This window comes from Adiantum capillus-veneris, chromosome 9, assembly GCF_014529385.1.
Source record: "Adiantum capillus-veneris isolate H3 chromosome 9, ASM1452938v2, whole genome shotgun sequence".
Classification (NCBI taxonomy): domain Eukaryota; kingdom Viridiplantae; phylum Streptophyta; class Polypodiopsida; order Polypodiales; family Pteridaceae; genus Adiantum; species Adiantum capillus-veneris.
Window position 1 is genome coordinate 94,038,251 of NC_140939.1, and position 22,193 is coordinate 94,060,443.

Consider the following 22,193-nt stretch of genomic DNA (forward strand, 5'->3'; position numbering starts at 1 on the left):
TGCATATGATGGCATAGACCCGGTAAGAGCCCCTTGCATTTATTAACAAGGTCTTGCTATCAGCCCCTTTGTTGTAAATAAAGTGGGGCTATAGATGGCATGACACCTTGCTGTCGTCAACATTATCACATACAAATCAAATGCAACTGATAAGTCTAGGCTCATGGATTTAAGGAGAGCCTACATTTATTGATAAGGTCTCTTGCTATCAGCCCCTTTATTCTAAATGTGGGATTATAGATGGCATGGCACCTTGCTATATAATAGACATCTTATGATATAGACTGCTGATAAGTCTAGGCTCATGGTTTTGAGCCCACCTATAATATACTGCCTGACTTGATGGTAGATCACAATCAGCAACATAAGAGTGGCTGGAATCCGCATTCAAAAATTCGCCGTCCGGCCATTCCTAGCTGAAGATCCACTAAACCTGCAGAATGGAGAGCATAACTATACAATTAGTGAAAGGAGGGAACTGCATTCAAAAATAGCAGTTAACCCTCCAAAGCATTCAATAGATTTCTGCTTCTTCTTGGTGGTTGTCGTGCAACGTGGTCATGCCGAGCTAGTTGTTATATATCAATTCCCTTCTTGTTTCTCTTTGGCAGTGCACCATTTGGAGTAACAGCTTGGTGTCAACTATTTTGTACGAATTGAGATATGTTGTCCACCCCACAAAGCTCCTCTGTGAAGCCCGCGTCTTCGGTCTCTCCTTGGCAATGAAGACACACCAAAAGTCTGTTACCATACAATCCAAAGGTTCATCCTTCACAGTAATATTCATCTAAAACACACATCTGAAACTGACCTCTGCGTCAATTTGGTGCTGTTTTGCGATGTCTGATCCCTTAGTTTTATTCTGAGTGCTGCTTCCATCATCTGACAGACTCAAATCAAAAAAATCGTCGACAAAGCGAGCCTGCCAAAGTGAAGGGCAAATCTGATTAGCATACTTGCAGCAACCATCTTTATCTTGGTATGACATGCATTTTGTGAAGCTATATATCAAAGAGTGAGGGCTGCCCAACACACAAGGATAAATTGGCTTGCAACTATGGAGTGTTATTTCTCTTATTAAGAAATCCTTACTTTCCTAAAAGCCTTCCAAGTGCCTATCAAAGAGAATGGACACCAATCCTAAAGGTCCAAGAATTATGACAAAGATTGGTAGCTAAGATTGACGTTATGTACAAGGGCCTTGAAACCCTGTAATATTTATTTTGCCTCTCTCTCTCTCTCTCTCTCTCTCTCTCTCTCTCTCTCACACACACACACACACACACACTCTGTATATATATATATATATATATATATATATATATATATATATATAGGGCACAAAAGCATTAGTACCAAGCCTAGGCAGTAACCATACGAAGCACCTCTTAGTAGTTCATCAACTTATTAATAAGTGACATATTAGCATCATTTTATAAATTTGTGGGGGCTCAAACTGACACTCCTTGACTCCAGCTTTATGATCGACAAAAAACATCAAATTTGTCCGACCCTAAGAAGGAACGACTAGATTTTCTGTAGGCTCAAGTTGATTCTCTTTGTAAAGGCTTACCGAGAGAGATGCCTCCCCCACATCTTGAAGATCACACCATTGATTTGATTCTCGGAACGGGCCACCTTACCGAGCTAGCACAGCCCAAAACGAGGAAATTATGAACCAAGTGAAAGAGCTTCTAGAGAAGGGTCTAATACAGTAGCCTTACTGTTTGCCATTGTTGTTGGTATTGAAGAAAGATGGATATTGGAGAATGTGTAACAAACTGCTGACGTGTCAAAGCCCTGAAGAAGGGAGCCAACTTGCAGATGTCGGCCGAGGGGCCTAAACCCTAAGAAGAACAAGTAACAAAAGAAGAAGTCCTACCAACTTATGGGGACCCCGTTCGATGGGGCCCCAAGTGACATAAAGAAAGTAAAATAAAGCAGGACCCACATACACACTTGTGCAAACTGATGACATGGCAGTTTTCCGAAAATTGCGCTGACATGATAACGTGGCAAGCTGTACGGTTTCTGCGTTTTGCATTGGCTGATGACGTGGCAGGCTGTACGGATTTTCGTAAATTACGTTGACAGCTTTTGGCATTGCTTTTTGAACCAGAAGCTTTTGAGTTTTGAAGGCTTTTCATTGTAACTGCTTTTCACGCCAAGGGCCTTTAAATATGAGGTTAGGGCTCATTCTCCGGCATGCTTCCTGAAGGTGCAGAGTCTGGAGTACCGACTTGTACTGTGTTGATGCAATATAAAGAAACACCGATAGGGGCACCAAGGTTTGGGGCCAATACTCTCTAGGGTGGAATTTCGCCACTCCGTGTCGCGTGTCGTCTCTCTCTCTCTCAGTTCAATTGTTAATGAAGTGCTAAAAGTCTGTTCAATCTGTTCTTTTCTATTGGCACGTGGTGCCCGTCTTGTGACAGTGGTATCAAAGCATCAGGCGCGTTCTTTTCTGAAAGCATACCAGTCTTACAAAAGAGAAGACAGAGCAATTGGAATTTTATTTGACGTATCTTCACCCTCCAATCCGGACTTATCAACCACTCCCACCCTTACTTCATCGCGCATCGGGCGCGCTCCTGTCTTCACCGCTCATGTCTTACGAGGCATAAGCCATAAGAGATCACTTGCAAGAGAAGGATCCAAGGTTTGTTTCGAGCTGCTGTTTTTCTCAGAGGCAGTGCCATGCAGATGTTGATGTCTATAGCTACCAAGCCGCACACTTCCAAGGACTTGGCAAGCTTTCAAGAAAAATTTTGCCCGAAGTTATATGGTTTGTGACATCTTCCTTCGGAGTGCAACTTCTGGCAAAGTGGGGTATCCTGAAATGCTTGCCATGGAAACCCTAGCAGATTATATCTTGAAATTTCTCGACGTCTCTCAGTAGATGTCTCTTCTCGAGTTGATAACCTTGGTGGTTCGATGCGATTGCTATCTTCGGACTACCATCGCCGCCAAAGAAAGACTGTTTGTCCAAGAGCTGATGGACCATGCTGTGCTCGGCTACGACCTTATGGAATGAATCTAGCCCTAAGTTTCAGGATGGAAAGTCAGTCGACTTTTCGAGCTCGATTGACGTCGAGATTGCTTTTTATGCTTGAAATCTGTTTGAGAACTTGTTTGGTGATCTTGTTTGGAATTTGTTTGAAATGGATGGTATCTGTTTTGAACCTTGAAATCTGTTTGAGAACTTGTTTGGTGATCTTGTTTGGAATTTGTTTGAAATGGATGGTATCTGTTTTGAACCTGCCTTGGTGCCGATTTGAATTGTTTCACTTTGGTTTTAAATACTGGTTTCAATGATTGGTGATTTTACTCCTGGGTGGAGAAGTGAGAAATACTGTTTTGGTATTGTTTGAACCTCGGGACGACGTAGGCCGATGCCTGGGGAGCGTTTGGTTGCATGCTTGTAAAATAATTATTGTTGTGACTCCTGGCCCGGACATGGATGGTTATGCAGGAGGAGTATTAAGAAGTCTAAGCAATGGTTACTCTCAACACCTCCAAACGACGCAGGCTCCAATCTGGGGGGCGTTTGGTTGTAAAAGGCCTCTATATCTCCCGGCCCGGACCTTTTTAGGTTATGCGGGAGGAGTGATGAGGGAGTCGTTGAATATCTCCCGGCCCGGACCTTGTTAGGTTATGCGGGAGGTGTGTTCATCGGCGGCTTTATGTTTCTATGTCTTGTGACATGCATATGTAAGCATTTGTGTTGCATTGTGATGTGCCAATTACTGAATATTCCTAATTGGATAAGATTGCCTCGGTATGTAATTTTAGTGCATCAAGACACCCGTGGAAGATCAATACGGTCTGGGTGTGATGGCTAATTTTACTACACCGGAATATCAAGAGTTCCGATCTGGACGAAAGGAGAAGCTAACAACTTGATCAAAGGAGCATAAAGGAGAAGCTAACTCCTTGATCAAAACAGCCGAAAGGAGAAGCTAACTCCTTGATCAAAAGAGCAGAAAGGAGAAGCTAACTCCTTAATAAAAAGAGCAAACTGATTGTCCCTCAGAATGACCCTTGAAAATTTTTGAGCTTAACTTTAGTTGTTTTGCAGATATGCTGTAATCGCGAATTCGCGATTACTCTCTTTCAAGAAGGGGAGATGTAACAAACTGCTGACGTGTCAAAGCCTTGAAGAAGGGAGCCAACTTGCAGATGTCGGCCGAGGGGCCTAAACCCTAAGAAGAACAAGTAACAAAAGAAGAAGTCCTACCAACTTATGGGGACCCCGTTCGATGGGGCCCCAAGTGACATAAAGAAAGTAAAATAAAGCAGGACCCACACACACACTTGCGCAAACTGATGACATGGCAGTTTTCCGAAAATTGCGCTAACATGATGACGTGGCAAGTTGTACGGATTTTCGCGTTTTGCACTGGCTGATGACATGGCAAGCTGTACGGATTTTCGTAAATTACGCTGGCAGCTTTTGGCATTGCTTTTTGGACCAGAAGCTTTTGAGTTTTGAAGGCTTTTCACTGTAACTGCTTTTCAGGCCAAGTGCCTTTAAATATGAGGTTAGGGCTCATTCTCTGGCATGCTTCCTGGAGAAGGTGCAGAGTTTGGAGTACCGACTTATACTGTGTTCATGCAATATAAAGAAATACCGAAAGGGGCGCCAAGGTTTGGGGCCAATACTCTCTAGGGTGGAATTCCGCCACTCCGTGTCGCGTGTCGTCTCTCTCTCTCTCAGTTCAATTGTTAATGAAGTGCTAAAAGTCTGTTCAGTCTGTTCTTTTCTATTGGCACTTGGTACCCATTTTGTGACAAAATGTGCATTGACAACAGAGCTCTCAACAAAATCACCATCAAGAACAAGTATCCAATACCCAAGATTGATGATATACTAGACACGCTACACGGTTCTACATGTTTCAGCAGAATCGACCTGAAAAGTGGCTATCATCAGATCAGGATCGCTCCTTGAGATGTATACAAGACCGCGTTCAAGACATCCTTTGGATTATCAAGACATCCTTTGGATTATACGAGTATGTGGTGATGCCTTTCCGTCTCACGAATGCTCCTGTGACGTTCAATAGGATCATCGACAGGATTTTTAGAGTAAAGGTCATTTGTGGACACCTTTTTCAACGACATCGTCCTATGTGAGATAGAGCACAGGCACCATCTGCAACAGGTTTTCCAAACATCACAACATCGACTAGTGGTTAATGGGAAAAAGAACGAGTTTTTCTTGCCAGAGATACACTGTTTGGGACACATTGTCTCTGCGGAGGGTATAAAAATGGACCCAGCCAAGGTTGAAACCATTCGAGATTGGCCAGATTTGAAGAATGTACATGAAGTTCGAAGTTTTTTGGATTTATGCTCGTATTACCGGCTGTTCGTTCGAAAGTTAGCAAAAATTGCTTCTCCGTTACACACATTGACACAAAAAGGGATTCCTTTTTCTGTCAGACCATATGAGAATGTAGCATTCAATACTTTAAATGAGAAGTTGTGTCACGTGCACATCTAACCCTATGTGTACGTGGACAAGCTACTTCATGACAAAGGTTCGGTTCAGTTTAGTTCAATTAGCTTGGGAAGTGTTCTGGCACTTTTGGTGAGTCTATTCATAGACCGTGCATGTCCAGACACTTAGAACAGATGCATATCCTCTGGTTGCACACAGCATGACCATCAAATTACAGTTAGAACCCATCAAGAGCATTTTTACAGTGCATAGACCTATTTTCCCTATTTTAGCCAATTTTCACTTATTATTATTAAGTGACTTTTGTTGGGAAACTGGGTAGGGCAATTTGATTCAGCAAGTACATAAGAAACCTACTTTCTGGCAGAAAAGGCAACAAGGACCTGACAGTTACAGTGCACCTTCTCAAGCAAGACCCCCCCCCCGGCAAGAAGAGTCAGCGTTTTTAGCCAAGAACAGCCAGCGTTTTCTTCCATTGCAGATCAGCCCTAGCGTTTTGCATTTATGGCAGCCTGGCGACAGCAAACAGATCAAGATCACTAGCATTTATGCAGCAGTACCCCAAATCAGCCCGAGCATTTTTGGATCAGCACAGTGCCCTAGCGTTTTGCAGATTCTCCGCGACAAGACCATCAGACGCATCAGCGTTTTCAGTTTTCAGTGTCAAGACTCCGCAGTAGAAGCCCTGAACCTCGTAGATCTCACCTTCCCGCAGCAGATCCTCGCCGCACGGTCAAATCCAACGTAGTTTGCAAATTCAGCCTGGAAAACGCACATTTCAGCATCTGCGTTTTCAGCGTGTCGTCGTTGCATCGTCGTCATCGTCGTCGTCACCGACATAGAGTCAAAATTCAGCAGATAAAGATTTGCACATTTCAGCCATTAGCGTTTTCAGATTTCAGCCCGTCTCGTCATCGTCGACATCGTCGGCAAGTCCAAAGCATTGTAGAGATTTGTGCAATCAATAGTAGACCGCTCTCGCCATAGAGAGTGGGGCCTTCAGAGGAGGGTATGACAACATTCTGGTGTCGTATTCTTCTCCCTCTATCTCTTAGTCTCAGTACCTTCATTCACAGTGTCATTCACTTTGTTTGTGATCATTGCACTCTCTCACTAAAGGAACAGAAGGCTCTCCCTTCCGTAAGTAAAAGGAAACCTTGAGCACAGTTCGGAGCACTCATCTTGAGCAAAGTTCAACATTCACTTCCGCTGCACCTTACAAGTTGACAACGGGTCTAGTGTAGGTCCTACCAGATTTGCAAAAGCCATTTGAGGTTTACTATGATGCCTGTGGTCGTAGTCTGGGAGCGGTCTTAATGCAGGAGGGCCATGTTGTCACTTATGAGAGCACAATATCTTCACGACGAGAGCAAGTTGCACAGATTTATGAGAAAAGAGCTATTGGCAATTATTCATGCTCTCACTCAGTGGCGTCATTTTTTTACTCGAAGCCAATTTTACAGTGTTCACCAACCACCAGAGTTTGCAATACTTATTGTCCTAGAAACAGCTATCGGACAAACAAATGAGATGGGCAAATATTTAGTCGTAATTTCACTTTCAGATCGTTCATGTGAAGGGACAAAGGAATTTCGCGACAAATACACTGTCTCAGAAGCCACAGATTTCTTCGGGATTCACCATCAAAACTTCGAGGACATGGTAGATCAATACGCCCCATATCCAAATTTTGCAGACATCTCTGACCGGTTACATAGTGGGGGAACAGTTGCAGGCTATTCTCTAAAGGAAGACTATTTTATGGGAAAAACTATGTTGTGTGTTACTCACACATTAAGGGACAAGGTTTTGACAGAGTGCCACTGTCCACCTTTTCCGGGCCATCGCGGCATAGACACCACCTTGGAAGGTGTTGAGAAGTACTACCGGCCGAGGCTCAAAAAGGAGGTGGACGAGTTTGTTCGCAGTTGTTTAGTATGAGAAAAGCAGCGTAACCGCGTAACGTTTTAGACCCAAAACGTTTCACCCCGAACGTTTCACCCTAGGCTAAGGCCTCACTGAAACGTCTGACCGAAACACCAATTTTGTGTATATATAGAGTTATGTATAGGTATTCACAATGCAGTGAGTAGAGATATATGCTATGTTAACCTTGAAATAGCATGTAACTTTTTAATGGCCAAATTCTCTAAAGGAAATTTTTTTATTTTTATTTTTTTTCACTTGAGGCGTTTCACCCTGCAGGTGAAACTTTTCGGCCGTTTCACGTTTCAAGCCTGTTGAAATGCGTTTCGCAGTTAGGCTGGCCAAAAGGTCAAATTTGGCAAGCATAAGGCACCAAGCCTTCTACAACCTCTACCTGTTCCTAGCCGGCCGTCAGAAAGTATAGCAATGGACTTCATTTTTCATCTTCCCAAGACTCAGAGTGGGTATGATGGTATTTGGATAGTCATCGACCGATTCAGTAAGCACACTCACTTCATTCCGGTAAAGAAGACACTTAAAGCCGACCATTTGGTTAAGTTGTTTGTCTCGCAGATTTTTTGACATGGTATGTCTGAGTCTATAGTTTCAGATAGGGATTTCCATTTTACGAGTTTGTTTTGGAGGGCAATCTGGGAGAATATTGGCACACGGCTACAATTCTCTGATAAAAAGACTCAATGGGAGAAGTATTTGCCCTTGGTGGAGTTTGCCTACGACAACATGGTTCATACGTCTACGAGGAGGGCACCATTTGAGATTATCGAGTGTGTCAAGAAGGTTCCACCTATTCTGAGCACCAAAGATAAGATTTTTGAGGCAAATCAGTACACCCAAGATTTCAACATTCCTTTTGCCAAGGTACAGGAGGCTCTGGAGAAGTATCAAGCATTGCATAAGGAGGCAACAAACAAGCATCAACGTGACTTGTAGCTGAAGGAGGATGATTGGGTGCTTTTACCATTTGAGAAGGCACACCTACGAAAACGGAAGCATAAGGAGCGGCTTTTTCCAAAGCTAAGTATGAGATACTATGGCTGTCACGTGCATAACTAACCCTATGTGCATGTGGACAAGCTACTTCATGACAAGGGTTCAATTAGCTTAGGAAGTGTTCTGGCACCTTTGTGAGTCTGTTCGCAGACCGTGCATGTCCAGGCACTTAGAGTAGATGCATATCCTCTGGTTGCACACAGCATGATCATCAGCATTACCATCAGATTCCATCAGGAGCATTTTACTATGCACAGAACCTATTTTCCCTATTTTAGCCATTTTTCACTTATTATTAATAAGTGAATTTGTTGGGAAACTGGGAAGGGCAATTTGGCTAAGTAAGTATATAAGAAAAGCTAGAGCTAGCGGTATCTGGCAGAAGAGGCAGCAGAGATCCAGTTGTCTGGCAATGCACCTTCTCAGCAAGACCCCCAGCGAAACAATTTAGCGTTTTCAGCATTTTGCAGACCAGCCCCAGCGTTTTGCAAGTTGCAGATCAGCCTGGCGACAGCAGATTCTCTAGCGTTTTTCAACATCAGCCCTAGCGTTTTTGATACAGCAATCAGCCTAGCGTTTTACAGTTCCTTGGCGACAGAACATCCACAGCATCAACGTTTTGCATTTTCAGTGATTAGACTCCGTACCGTAGTCCCCAAACCTCGCAGATCTCACCTTCCTGCAGCAGATCCTCGCCGCACGGTCAGATCAGCCAGAGTTTGCAGATTCAGCCCGCTATTCGCAGATTTCAGCATCTGCATTTTCAGCGCGTTTGTGATTATTTACACTCTTTCACTAAAGGAACGGAAGGCTCTCCCTTCCGTAATTAAAAGGACCCTTGAGCACGATTCGGAGCACTCATCTTGAGCAAAGTTCAACATTCACCTTCGCTGCACCTTACATTGCTATCAGAGCTTTGGCAGTGTTCTGTATCACTCAAGAAAAGAACCACAATAATTTTTTTTTGCTTGTTACGGTCGCACGTAATCCAAGTCCACTTGGGCGTGTCGATTCCTAATCGTGTTTTTGAAGAGTGACAGGAAACCCAAGAAAGAAGGGCTTGTCCAACCTCCGCTTGTTTCTCTTTTCACTCATTGAGAGTGGACCGTGCACTTGGCAATCGGCCTATTGACGTGAGGTGGGAAAAAGCAACCTTGGTGTGAGCGCAAGGCCGCCAAGGGGTGCGCCCGCAAGAAAGAGAAGAGCTCGGGTAAGAGAAGATCCTTCTCTAACACAGATTGCAATCTAAAGAAAGAACCTCAAGAACCTAAGAACCACAAGAATCCAAGTTCCTCGTGAACGTAAGAACCCAAGACTTCAGTGTATGGTCATCACCCGAAGAGAAATGGATACTTCGCATGGAGATGATGAGCATGGAAGTGGCGAAGAAGAATTTTCCCCACCAGGAGGTTTTTCCGACCCTACCCCCTCCCCATCTACGCCAAGGATTGCACCAAATCCTATAAGGGCTTTGGTCAAGACAATGATGGACATAATGTTACAACAAGAAGCGCAACGCGCTGCCTTGGAGCGCGAGCACGAAGAAAGAAAGGCCTCCTTGGATCGCGAACACGGAGAAAGACAGGTATCCTTGGATCGCGAGCGTAAACAAGCGCGCTTGGCGTACAGCTTTCACGTCAGCACGCCATACAACCTACCACGTCATCTGTCTGTACTGCTGTCCACACTATCTGGCTGGGCAATATTGCCACGTCATCATTTTGTGACATACCCCTCTTGTGAAAGATTGTAATCGCCCTCGATTACGCCTGCAAAACAAACAAGAGGACATAAACCAATTCAGTAGACACTGACTCTAAGTATCGACACACTAGACGACACACATCCAGTACTTGTACAAAGCCGACAATCACATCAGATCAGATCACATTCACATTCACATCACATAGAATCTAGGACCGTGATCCCTGGCGACGTATTTAGCAATCACATCTAGATCCGCACTGACCTCACTCACGTCAATTTAACTAATCCCATATCGCAATCATGTCCATGGATTGTGAGACCGAAATGCTGCAGTCATTTGGTCAATCATTCCGCTCAAGCACTCTCGTGTGCGAATCCCATGTGTCAAAGTACTTCTCTCATAAAGTCATTCAGCAGAATACTGTCAACACATAAATATTCTTGAAACCCAAAGGGAAATAAGTGACTTTATTCCATCCAGGTAAACTGTGACAAAGGAGCGAAGCAAGTCCCCTCTTGTGTAGTCCCGCCTGCACCAGATTCAACCCGTTGATCAGTGGGAACTCTTTGAATAGGCAAAACTAAACCAAAAGCGTCGAGGTAAAGTTCCAAAACTGAGGAGTATCTGCTAGGTCCTCCTCCATCCATTTCGCATTCAATGCCGGATGGTTCTTAACTAAGAAGCATCCGTTCACTTTACCTTTCTCTTTCATGTGTTAAAAAGCCAGTATCTGTTCCTAAACGAGTATCTTCTCGCTCTTTTTCAATTCAAGTTCATTCGGGAGCTATCATTGCTCCAAAGCCATCATCATCATCTCATTCATGACCGTGTTATATGCTCACAAATAACAGATTCTTCCATACAACATTGGTTTCATCCAAAATTTCAAAATCTTCTTCCAAAAAGTCATATTTCATAAATTTATACAGCAAAATAATGCTAATTCATCCATAATGCTCTACCTAAAATCTGTCCTCGTACGAGTATCTCCTCGTCTTGCTATATTTCCATTCTGTCAGCCATCCTTATTCTTGTGCCTTGTTGGGGCACCGTGCAGCGATATGTCCGTGTCCTCCACATTCAAAACATTTTACTGCTTAGAAATATTCATCTTTTTTGTCTTCTGTCAGTCGAGATCATGTATCTTTCTGTTCTTCTGTCAGCTGAGTTTGTGTATCAATTTGTCGTCTATTTCTGTTCTGACTTGTCGAAGATTCATTTGGTGGGTAAGTCAAGTTAACTGAATGCATAGAAAATCCCCGCTTAGCATGTCCATCAATTGTTGAATGGACTCTGACTTCTGCTCCAAGGCAGTAGTCTCGAATTTCTTTGGAAAGGCCACAACAAAACCTCTCTATCTACTCCTTCAAACTGATCTTCTTGAAAGAAGAGATCGGAAGGAAAGTATCCCAAAAACTTTTACAATAATCATCCAAAGCGTCACCCCTGATCATCCGAAGGTGGTTCCAATCGGTTCTCACATCTCGTTCGTACTCTTGAGTGAGCCATGAAGGAAGAAAGAGTTTCTTGAATTTCAACCACTTTGTCGGTTCTTCTTTTCTTAACAAAAGAGTGGACCACCATGTCCGTGCATTGCCTTTTAGAAAGGATGTGGCCTATCTAATCTTTTGAGTGCTCTGTATAGCGGCATCCAAAAAATGCTATATCAAATTGTTGAATAAAAGCTAAAGCCTTAGGAGCATCTCAAAACCTTGAAAAGGTTTCAAACTTTACTGCTTGTCCACCCTCTTTGAATTCCTTGGCCTTCTTGCCCTTGTCGTCGAGAAAATCATACTGATTAGCTCTGTAAAAGTTCTTCCTTTTTTAATCAAACATATAGTCCGCTCGTCGTTCTTGCTCTTTCTGTCCTCATCACTCCAGTCAAAAAAGGATGAGTTGTCCGAGCTGTCAGAAGAAGATGAGGACGAATTGGACAATGCTTCGAAGCGTACATGCTTCTTCTGTTTTCTTGCTTTCTCAAAAGAGGATTTTCGGCCCAAGTAACCAGGGAAGTCAATTCCCTTGTTACGTTTCTTCAGTTTTGCTTCTCCTGTTGCATAAGTTCCCTCGGAGATATCTTATGAAGCTTACTAGCATCACATTTCCCAATATTTGGATGCTCTGCCTTCAAGCCTTTGTCAAAGAAGCACAATCCCAAAATATATAAGAGAACCTTTGTCAGCTACATTACAAGATCCACCTGCATTCGTGTTCACAATGATAGGTTCACAACGCCCTTAAGCCACAACTTACAAGATGGTGGCCAAATAGGCATGCCAAGAAGAATCACAAAATTGAAATCAAATGTGTCCCAAAGTAAAAGCAGCAAATAAAAAGGATTTGGATATTTGATCACATATAAATATGGTTTGGCATATTACCATCCATTTCCAATTCCATTCTAGCTATGATTCACAAATTCAAGAAAAACAAATTTCTTAAGATTCTACAGGCAGTATGGACATATTCTTGAGAACAAAAACAAAGTAGAATATGTGCACAATTCACACCTATTAAAACTCGCCATATTACTGACCCACGGGTGCAATTTTTCGCTTGAAAATGGAACTTTAAATGGTTAGGTAATATTCCTCACTAAAAGGGGAGTTCTAACCTTTCTTGAAAGGCTACATGAAGTTGTACTATCCGAGTTTGTTTGTGGCGGATCGTGTTGCTTTCCATTGGTATGCATTCCTTGCTGTTCATCAAGCTCTATATGATTCCATAGGTCCTTCTTGTTAAAGTGCTCATTCATAGCTTCAAAATCAAAATCTTTGGAGAGATCAAAAAGTGAGCAACTGGCCTGCATAGCACCCACATGAGCTCAATTGTTAGTGCCTAGCTAATAGTTGCAGAGAAATAAACAATTTCATCTGTCACTCAAGCAAGGACAATGTCACTAATACTCCTTCCTGCAACACCGCATCTAGCACCTAATTCTTGTCATCGCATTCCTGACATACATCAAAATAATCCCCTCCATGATTTTCTTTTTTTTTTGTGACAAGATAATCCTTCTACTAATTGAAAGCCCGCCCAAGGAGAGAGATAATGAGGAGCCAAAGAACAAGCTCAAACAAACTACATCATACAATGGAGGGAGGTAAAGTTACACAGCTGAGTTGTGAAGTGTAGAGTTAATTTGGAGGAGAGTTTTTTTTTTTTTTTGGGTGCGTGGGTGGGTGTGTGTGTGTGCGTGTGTGATGGAGGTGGGGGTTTGGGGGGGGGGGGGGGGGGGGGGGGAGCTATGAATGGTTTGCCAAATAGAACCTACAACATGATAGTCTTGGTTGTATGGAGTTTCAACCAAGCCAAAATAGATAGCACACATTCTTTCATTGGCTGATTCTAGGACATCATGTTCAATGTCCAATCAGATCGTAAACCTATGGCATGCATCTAAACTAGGAAGAAGTGTCAAAATAAGAAATACCTCAATGGAGGGACTAGAAGATGAATCCTCTTCAGAAAAAGCTCTCTTTGACCTTCTTCTTGAACTAACCCTTGGCCTCTTTGCATGCTGAAGATTGGCTAAGCCTTTTTCCTGGAAAAATAAATGAGGGAGAGCATACTAACTAGAGCAAATGTCTGAAAAATTCAAAGAAAGTGCCAATTGAGCAATAAATGTTTGTGCTCACCCTCATGAGCCTCCTATGTTCAATTTCAGACACTGGCAATGGAAGTAGAGGTTGCTGCCACAAAGGCCGCACCTGCAAAGGGCTGTGAGGAGAACTTTTTGGCTGCTCATGACCTGTCATAAGCCCTGTCCCATAAGCAGCAGGATGCTGCCACACCTCTAAACTTTGGGTCCTTGGAGTAAACATTGGGACTTGCTCAAAAATTGAGAGCTTTGCATGAGAGCTCTTGACAGAAGCATCATAGTTTTCTTGCATAAATGAGTTCCAAGAAGACGTGGGTGCTGTTTTCTTTTGACTGTTTGAAAAAGTAGCCACAACAGCATTTGGAGACATGCCATAGCTGCCTGAAGCAGCCGAGGAGAAGAGCCATTGCCACCAATTTGCACCCTCTTGCATTTGTGATGGTTGAGGGGAAACTGGCCATCCCAAGCATATGTCCATGCAATGACCACTCAAATCGTTTTGAACCAAGTCCTCAGGAGTTGTCTCTTCTAGCCTATCATCCGTAGGTTTTTCTGAGTTATGTGAAAAGGCTACCACACTCAAATCCTGGCAAGATCAGCATTGCTAGTTAGTACAGATTTGAGGACTTCCAAAGTGATTGCTCCCAAAACATCCTTACCTTGATATCCGTATTCCGGAAAATGATGTAGTCATAAACTTTACTACTAGGAGGGATGTGCAAAATGTTCGTTCCTCGCCCTTCCGTTCCAAAGGAGCGCACTGAAAGGCAAAACAGGAAACCAAAACTTCTCTGGATTACCTCACCTAGGTTTGTAACAGAGGTAAATATTATCAAGCCACCATGCACCGACCAGTTTTTTTTCATAAAGTGCATAAACCCTCTAAGATAAGCTTGCCAATAACCATATTGATAAGAAAATACTCACACACAGGTAAATCTTATCAAACCACACAATGCACCAACAAAAGCTTACTCACACAAAGTGCATAAACCCTGTAAGATGAGCTTACCAATAAGCATATTGGTAGCAAAATATAAATGCAGAGACAAACAGTCAATTGGTTCTCAAAAGTCCCAAATTATGATTGATTAACAAGCAAACGAGCCACATATAGGACTCACACATGTAACTCAAATTAGAAGCTCCATGTCTCCACAATGTAAGATGGTGTCATGACCCAAGGTTGCGCTTCAAAGTGTTTAAATGAAGTTCTTTTCTAGAAGATAAGAACTGTTTTCCATAGAAACTTGAGTATTGGCCACTTTTGGGAGGGCATTTTTTTCCATGTTCCTTTAATTACTTTGATGATTTTCTTGACGCTTCAGTGCTCTTTGTTTTGAATGTTCTTTATGGGAGCCAGCATTTTAGATCACCTCATTTTTTATTCGAAACTGATTCTTCACAAGTTTTTTTCTTGCCCAATACTGGTCAGTTCCTCGAACACAGAACCTTTTAACAACAGAGAAGCAAACAGGACAAATTGATATAGAGAGTTCAAAGGAGAGAACGCCAAGGATACATAGAGAGGCAGACACAAAAGTTCTTACTCAACAGCTCACCAGGAAAACATCATCCTTACGTAGGGTTGTAAGGACCAGCTATGAGGAAAAGGTGGGGAAACATAGGTAACCGATTCTAAGAATGCAAAAACCTACGAGAATCCCATGACCCATGATCCATCTCGGCCCTACTTGGAAGATTCAGTAATATCCTTAGTTGGAACAAGATTATGGCACCTGCAATCATGTTCAGCAAGGTCATAATATGTGGGCAATAAAAGCTGAAAGGTAGCTGTACCTACACCTTCAATACACCCATCCAACTGTCTACTCTGTCATTACTAGTTCTCTGTCTCTGGTAGTGATGTGTGTGAACACACTTACGACTTCCCGGGTACTGTTTTCCTCTCTAAGAGGTTTTTTCTCCCCAAGCTTGTATACACACCCATCATTCTAGGGAAAGCCTTATCTTTGTATTAGCACAATAGTAATACTACTTCCTGTGTTGTGTGCCCTTGAGCTTATCCTTCTCCAAAGGGACTCCTCTCAATTCAAGGAGCCACCAGTCCACCATTGTAGTGGGGCCATGTGCCTTGAGCGTAGGAAAATGTAAACACTATTGATGGAAGGTTGTAGTTGTGGTGCGCCCACACAACAACAGTACAGAGTGATGGCTAACTTCACTTTGGAACATCATAAATCATTGCATAGTTGTACATTGTAACCCCTAGAAAAATGCATACCTCATCCAATGAAAGCATTACAAGCGTTGATATTCAAAGATTTTCATAGGGGCCCTTTATGCCCAATTTTGATAACTCTTGCCACCAACAAAGCATTGTATGTTCTCAAATGTAACCTTGTGTGTGAGCTAAGGTGGCAATCAAGGCAAAAAAGACATGAATTTGATGTTAATAAACTAGCAAAATCCAAAAGAAACATGAAAATTAATATTTTTTTCCTTCCACTTGCTTCAATTATCTCCTCCTTATATATAATCAAAACACATTTTCAAGAGAAACTTGCCCAAAACGTGCAAACACATGGTCTTCAAGTGGTGAGGCACCCACTAAGTAGAACTATCTTTGAGCAACAAAAGCTTCAACAAAGGAGGGGCTTGACTACTTACCATCTTTGAGCACAATTGTGGACTTTTCGGTGTCCAGAGTGAAAAGGAATCCCTCATATCGAATCTCGCTCTTTGAAGTAAGGCTGATAAGGCTACCGACATAAGCGTCCGAGCAAGATGCATCAAGCTTCTCCATTAAAACTTGGAAGCAAGTAAGCAAATCGCTGCCACTAATGGGAGACTCAAATTCAAGCTAACAATTAGCTTTTAACATGAACATATTAGTTGTAAGTTCCATATCTGTTGATCTATCTCTAACTTGGAAGGCTTGTTAATTAATCTCTCTCTCTCTCTCTCTCTCTCTCTCTCTCTCTCTCTCTCAACGTGCAGAAATGCAGAAAGTACACGGCTTGATCAAGTACACAAAAGGGGCTTCGTCAAATGTTTGCTTGTTGCCGGAAATGCAGACGCAGGCTCATGAACTAAACAACCGGAGCGTGCAGACAGGTGTCGTGACGAAGAGGGAAGAATCAAAATGGGAAAGCTTTTGGAAGCTGTACAAGCAAGTCAATTATTTGCCCAATAATGTCACAAAGTGTCTTATCTCCCTTCTACATTCCAGCCTCTACTGCTCCTCTAGTCTACTGCTCCTCTCCCCCCTTCTACATTCGAGAGTCTACTGCTCCTCTCCCCCCTCTTGAATAGGCAACAGGTCTTGAGTTCAGAACTCGTAAGTGGGAATCTTGAAGGTCTCTTGGGATTGTTTCCTAACTACCTAGTTAAAATTCCGTGAATTTGATTGGAAAGCCTGGCAGTGGCCCACGGACATCAATTTTTCTCTACCGAAAACAAAGGGACTTACATCAAATTGTGCTATAAAGCAGATTGATCCTCGCCACTCTCAGCACGGGGGTCAGATGGTGGCTATGGTCAGGTGGTTTGTCTGACACGTGTCTATAGGATGCAAAAGACTTGGAAAATCCACTTCTTCAAGAATAATCTGATTCTAGGATGAAAGGTGCTCCGTTTGCACACAGATTATTCGCCTTTGGTACTTCAAACAAACTTGGAAAGCAAGGATTCTTCGATTCTTTGAAAGAAAACCCACAATGGCCAAATTTGAAGAAATCATTCGGGAAAGCAATGAGTGGAAGCAAGCCCTTCTCTATGTTAGTTGCTCATAAAGTGCTCAATATGAGTATATAGCTGCCAGCTTGTCTTAGCCCCTTTTGTAACTTTGGGGTCCCTGAAGAGTGGAAGCAAGCCCTTCTCGATGTTAGTTGCTCATAAAGTGCTCAATATGAGTTTATAGCTGCCAGTTTGTCTTAGACCCCTCTATGCACCTTTTTGTAACTTTGGGGTCTCTGAAGAGTGAAAGCAAGCCCTTCTCGATGTTAGTTGCTCATAAAGTGCTCAATATGAGTTTATAGCTGCCAGCTTGTCTTAGCCCCTCGATGCACCCTTTTGTAACTTTGGGGTCCTCAAGGCACTAATTATGCTTGAGGCTTAATGTACATTGTTTTTTGAGTTAATACAACACTACCACTCGCAATTGTGAGTACAGGAAAAAAATATTCTTCTTCTCCTCTCTCTCTCTCTCTCTCTCTCCACAAAGCCAATGGATTATAGACTCTTTTTGCATCTTTTTGTGGCATGCCCTTCAAGCATTACCAATGCACCATTTTGATTCGTTTTTTGGCCTACCTAAATGGCAAGGCCATAGTGTTGCTTTGTTATTCCAAGAGATCTTACTATTGGTAAAGCAAGAAAAACAGTCATTGATAAAAGCATCCTTGTCTATAACATATGTTAGGTACTACAACATTGCTAATGAATCCTCTTGAATTTTTTTGGGCAAGGCCATACCCCTGCTCAATCTTTTTGGCTTGACTAAAACTCTCAAATTTCAATGCTATCCCACAAAAGTTTACTATTGGGAGAGACGGCTGCTATTCAAAATTATTGTTAATGTTCTTTGGTCTGGACGCTTCTTATGATTTATCGCTTCAACAAAGACTGGGATTGAATATAAAAGTTTTTTTTACAGTTTAAGATGCTTATTATATATACTTTAACTTCATACTCTAGGCAGGTCTCATGATCTTATCACTTGTTTGAATAATGTGGCTCTGAATCTAAGGATGTCTTTCCATTTCATGACTTTTTGACTAGATCTTTGTGTTCTATGATGATGCTTCTTCTTCTTCTTTTTTATATTCTTCTTCTTGTTGTTGTTCTTCTCTCTCTCTCTCTCTCTCTCTCTCTCTCTCTCTCTCTCTCTCTCTCCAATGTTCAGGAAAAACGCGTCTCAGCTTAATATCCTGTCGTTTTCAATTTCCAAAATGCCGGTTGAGCGCAAGGGGGAAAGGAGAAATTCCACCCCAAAATAGAGAAAAATAGTGTAAAAACCTAAAAATTTTCTAAATTTTCCTCTTGGCAAATTCAAGGAAAGGCATTTTGTATGTTTAGGAAAATGATTTTTCCCGAACATTGTCCCTCTCCCAAACTTGTTCATTCTAAGATTATCTATACTGAACATCTGACTTCTAAGGGCTTCCTTCAGCATTCTAAAAAAATATGTAGGAAGGAATTTTTTTGATTGTCTATTTCTTTTGAGGGTTATAATTTCTTGATGTGAGAGGCTCCTACCTTTAAATTAATCATAACTCCCCTGTGGAGTTAACCAATCGATCTTATGTTTCAAAAGTCCTCCATCTCTTTTTTGGCCTCGCCTTAGTGCACTATGGGCGAAGGTCGTCCAATTCTAAGGTTGCAACACGTATATGGTTTGGGGAATAATTTATTTTTCTTTTGTTTCTCGCCATCAAGGAGTTTCCTGTAATCAAGAAAGCTCGCTTCCCACTGTCGTCCGGACCTCGCGTGCGTGATGCAGCAGCAACAGATGGTCCTACGCTTAGCTTCTCAGCAACGAAGACCGCGCTTATCTTTTCTCCGTTTTCTTCCTCAGCCTGACATAGGACGTGTGTACCCCCTGCATGCCACGCGTCACCTCTGCAATCCATAGTGTAGTGCACCGGTACAGACCCCTCATGCACCTGTCCACACGAGAGAGAGAGAGAGAGAGAGAGAGAGAGAGAGAGATATGTGCCATGTGCCATGCGCCACACAAATCATTAGAGACCCTCAAGGCGCTCTCTCTCTCTCTCTGTCTCTCTCTCTCTCTCTCCCCCTCTGCCTTTGCCTGCATACACGAAAGTGCCCCCCTTGCCAATTGTCCACACACACTCCTAGCAATTAGAGTAGTTAGTTAAGATTGCCTCTTTCTCTCTCTCTCTCTCTCTCAGTCAAACCTCTATTAAACCAGTTATACATTCACCTGCAATTTACACCAAGAATCACTTTCTCTAATTTTCAAGTTAATCTGTATTCCTATTTCAATGTTCCTAGAGCCTAGGCTCCTAGGTGTGTAATGGGGTATAAAAATAAGTGGACGTAGAGTAATCTTTTATCTTTATCTAAATTTTCTCTATTTTTGAAAAGATCCTTATTCATATTCTATATGTTTTCCTTTCTTTGTGAAGGATCATATTTGTTGGGCTTTTAGGGATGCCATATCATCAAAATGTCAAGACTGCAAAAGAAGTAGAGGGTATTATTGTAAGACATGGGGCTATTTCAGCAACTATTGCGGTTGTTAAAGGGATTCCATGCATAGGTAGAAGCTAGTACCCTAAGTTAATCCATCATTTGAGTATACTATGCATGTTAAAGCCTCTTCTATGTTGGATTTAATCAGGTTTATCTGTGGATGAACTAGAAGATTTGGGACAAAATGGTTCAGAGTTTACGAAAACAACTCCCAGGGACCTAAGTCATGTGGTGTGCTTGCTATCCTCTCAAGCCATTCAAATTTTTTTAGGAAGAAGATGCTATTGGTTATTACACCATTGCTCCTTAAAGTTATTGCTATTATCATCTGAACTTTCGTCTTTCATTGAGCAAGCTTAATTAGTTTGGGATGAAGCTCAAACAAAATTGTATGTACTATTAGAAGCTTCTGTAGTAGAGACGTGATAGCTGTTTTGAAGGTTAGTAAGCTTGATGACCTACAAGATAACTTGAAGGTGAACAATGTCAAGTTTTGAAGATTTAATAAATCATCCTTTCAACTTCAAAGCAAACTGACATCGTCAAGGTAATGTAAGCATGTCTCTGTCATTTTCTTACTGAAAGAGAGAATTGGCCTTTTGACTTAGTTGTTAATCTTGTCTTATGAGTTGATAATTACAAATGACTCTAAATGTCGGTGGATATTTTCCATTTTGAATAAGGGTGGTTGTACCTGCAAGAAAGCATGTAGCATGTTTGAGACTCCAGCATGGTGTAGCTTCTACATAGTAACAACTTGTGTGCCTGGTCTAGGGTAAATCTCCCAGACTTGATCTCGCGATTAAACGAATGTGAGCGCACCGTGAGCCAATGAGCTGAACACTTTCTCACACTACCTCATACGTCTTCCGGGGCAACAATACCCTTTTTATTGGGGTAAGGACAGGCCTTGAAAAGGGGCATGTCCCGTAACTGGCCCCTTTACCCTATTGAAAATTGAACACCTCTTTGAGCTCATGTGCAGAAAGTGTTTAGAGCATGTGATACTACATACATATGTGTTGAAATTTGAAATGTTTGATTATGGTTGTTTTGAGTGAGAAAATGAGAATGCAAAATGAAACAGGCAGAGATAAAGCACCAAAAAAAGCTGAATTGAATCGACAAAAACATTAAGGAGAAACCTCAAAAATACAAGATGGATGGGTCGGTTTGGCTGAAGAAGCCATAAATTAGACATTGATGGTGTGGGGGGCTTATGAGTGCAACATGTGGCTACGACTGTTTTGATTACCACTTTCTTTGTTGCTGAGGTAAGAGAGATTCATCAAACTCAAACCCACAATTTTTTCCACGTGAAATTGTTTTTTTAATTTGAATTTATAATATGAATCCACAGGCATTTAGAGAAGAGCCAAGAACCTTCCAAGCATTGATCCATGGAGCCACCATGCCGAATGAAATATGCCACATCTCGACCGCATGTCGGAGAGCACTGCCACCACAATCTACGTGGGAGGAAGACCACTCCCTTGGCACAAAAATGGGGGGGAGGCAGAGAGGGTAAGGCAAAGCAGAGGGGGCCGTAGCCAAGGACCAATGTTCGGGAAAAAAGTGTCTCAACTTAATATTGTACCGTTTCAATTTTAAAAATGCCAGTTGAGAGCAAGGGGAAAAGAAGAAATCTCGTCTCAAAATAGAGAAAAATAGTGTAAAAACCTAAAAAATAAATCTAATTTTCTAAAATTTCCTCCTGCCAAATTCAAGAAAGGGAATTTTATACGTTTGAAAAAAGGATTTTTCTCGAACAACGCCAGGGACCCCTCACAGGACACACCTACGTAACCAAGACCCAATCAAACACTCTGCATGTCTACCCAAGGCACCATGACCCGCACAAGCTTGCTCCCTGCCACACAGCCCCTGCCTTCGACCTCCCCAACGTGCCCCGCAAAGATCGCAAGAAATAGAGCAAGCCTTGCAAAGGCGTAGAATCCTCAAAATAGGGTTTGGCTTAAGCCATTCCTCGATTGATCAATGGACGTTTTGTTATTTGTGCAAACTACCTTAGATGTCCTTAAAGCAATGCATAGCTAAGAACTTTGTTCCAATTTGCGAAATTGAAAGAGAAAAGAACTTTCTATTTAAAATAGAAAGCCTGAAAAAATTAACCACCCCCCCAAACCCCCCCCCACCCCCACCCCCTCCCCACCCCCCGAAAATTCCTCTCTCCCTTTTTCTCTCTCTTCCTCTCTCTCTCTCTCTCTCTCTCTCTCTCTCTCCCCTGTGTCGAAAGCCCTTGCTAAGCAATTTTTTTGTATCTACCTCCGTGGTGCCCTGTT

The 22,193-nt window shown here is 42.3% G+C and overlaps 1 protein-coding gene and 1 long non-coding RNA gene across 3 annotated transcripts; one reads left to right on the top strand and one right to left on the bottom strand.

Moving 5' to 3' along the window:
• Nucleotides 1–6: 6 nt before the first annotated feature.
• Nucleotides 7–16,971, bottom strand: LOC147450825 (uncharacterized). Of its 2 annotated transcripts, none has more exons than XM_086519846.1 (7): nt 16,342–16,971; nt 14,370–14,470; nt 13,748–14,296; nt 13,543–13,653; nt 12,724–12,912; nt 812–922; nt 7–715 (listed from the first exon to the last, which is right to left on the bottom strand). In XM_086519846.1, the coding sequence occupies exons 1-7, from the start codon at nt 16,475–16,477 to the stop codon at nt 569–571; spliced, it is 1,344 nt and encodes a 447-aa protein (XP_086375972.1). In that variant the 5' UTR covers nt 16,478–16,971; the 3' UTR covers nt 7–568. The 2 variants fall into 2 exon arrangements, with proteins under 2 accessions (XP_086375972.1, XP_086375973.1); XM_086519847.1 differs by having other exon boundaries at nt 7–741; nt 16,342–16,970.
• A 2,333-nt stretch (nt 16,972–19,304) lies between these two features.
• Nucleotides 19,305–21,924, top strand: LOC147450826 (uncharacterized). The gene is made up of 3 exons (XR_015189307.1): nt 19,305–19,957; nt 20,039–21,164; nt 21,251–21,924. It is a non-coding gene; the product is annotated as an uncharacterized LOC147450826 (long non-coding RNA).
• The last annotated feature ends 269 nt before the right edge of the window (nt 21,925–22,193 follow it).

Coding starts and splice junctions, on each gene's coding strand:
- LOC147450825 (XM_086519846.1), bottom strand. CDS start 16,477: ATGGAGAAGCTTGATGCATCTTGCTCGGACGCTTATGTCGGTAGCCTT. Junction 13,654..13,747: donor AACATAGGAGGCTCATGAGG/GTGAGCACAAAC, acceptor TTATTTTTCCAG/GAAAAAGGCTTAGCCAATCT. Junction 12,913..13,542: donor CTTCTAGTCCCTCCATTGAG/GTATTTCTTATT, acceptor GGTGCTATGCAG/GCCAGTTGCTCACTTTTTGA.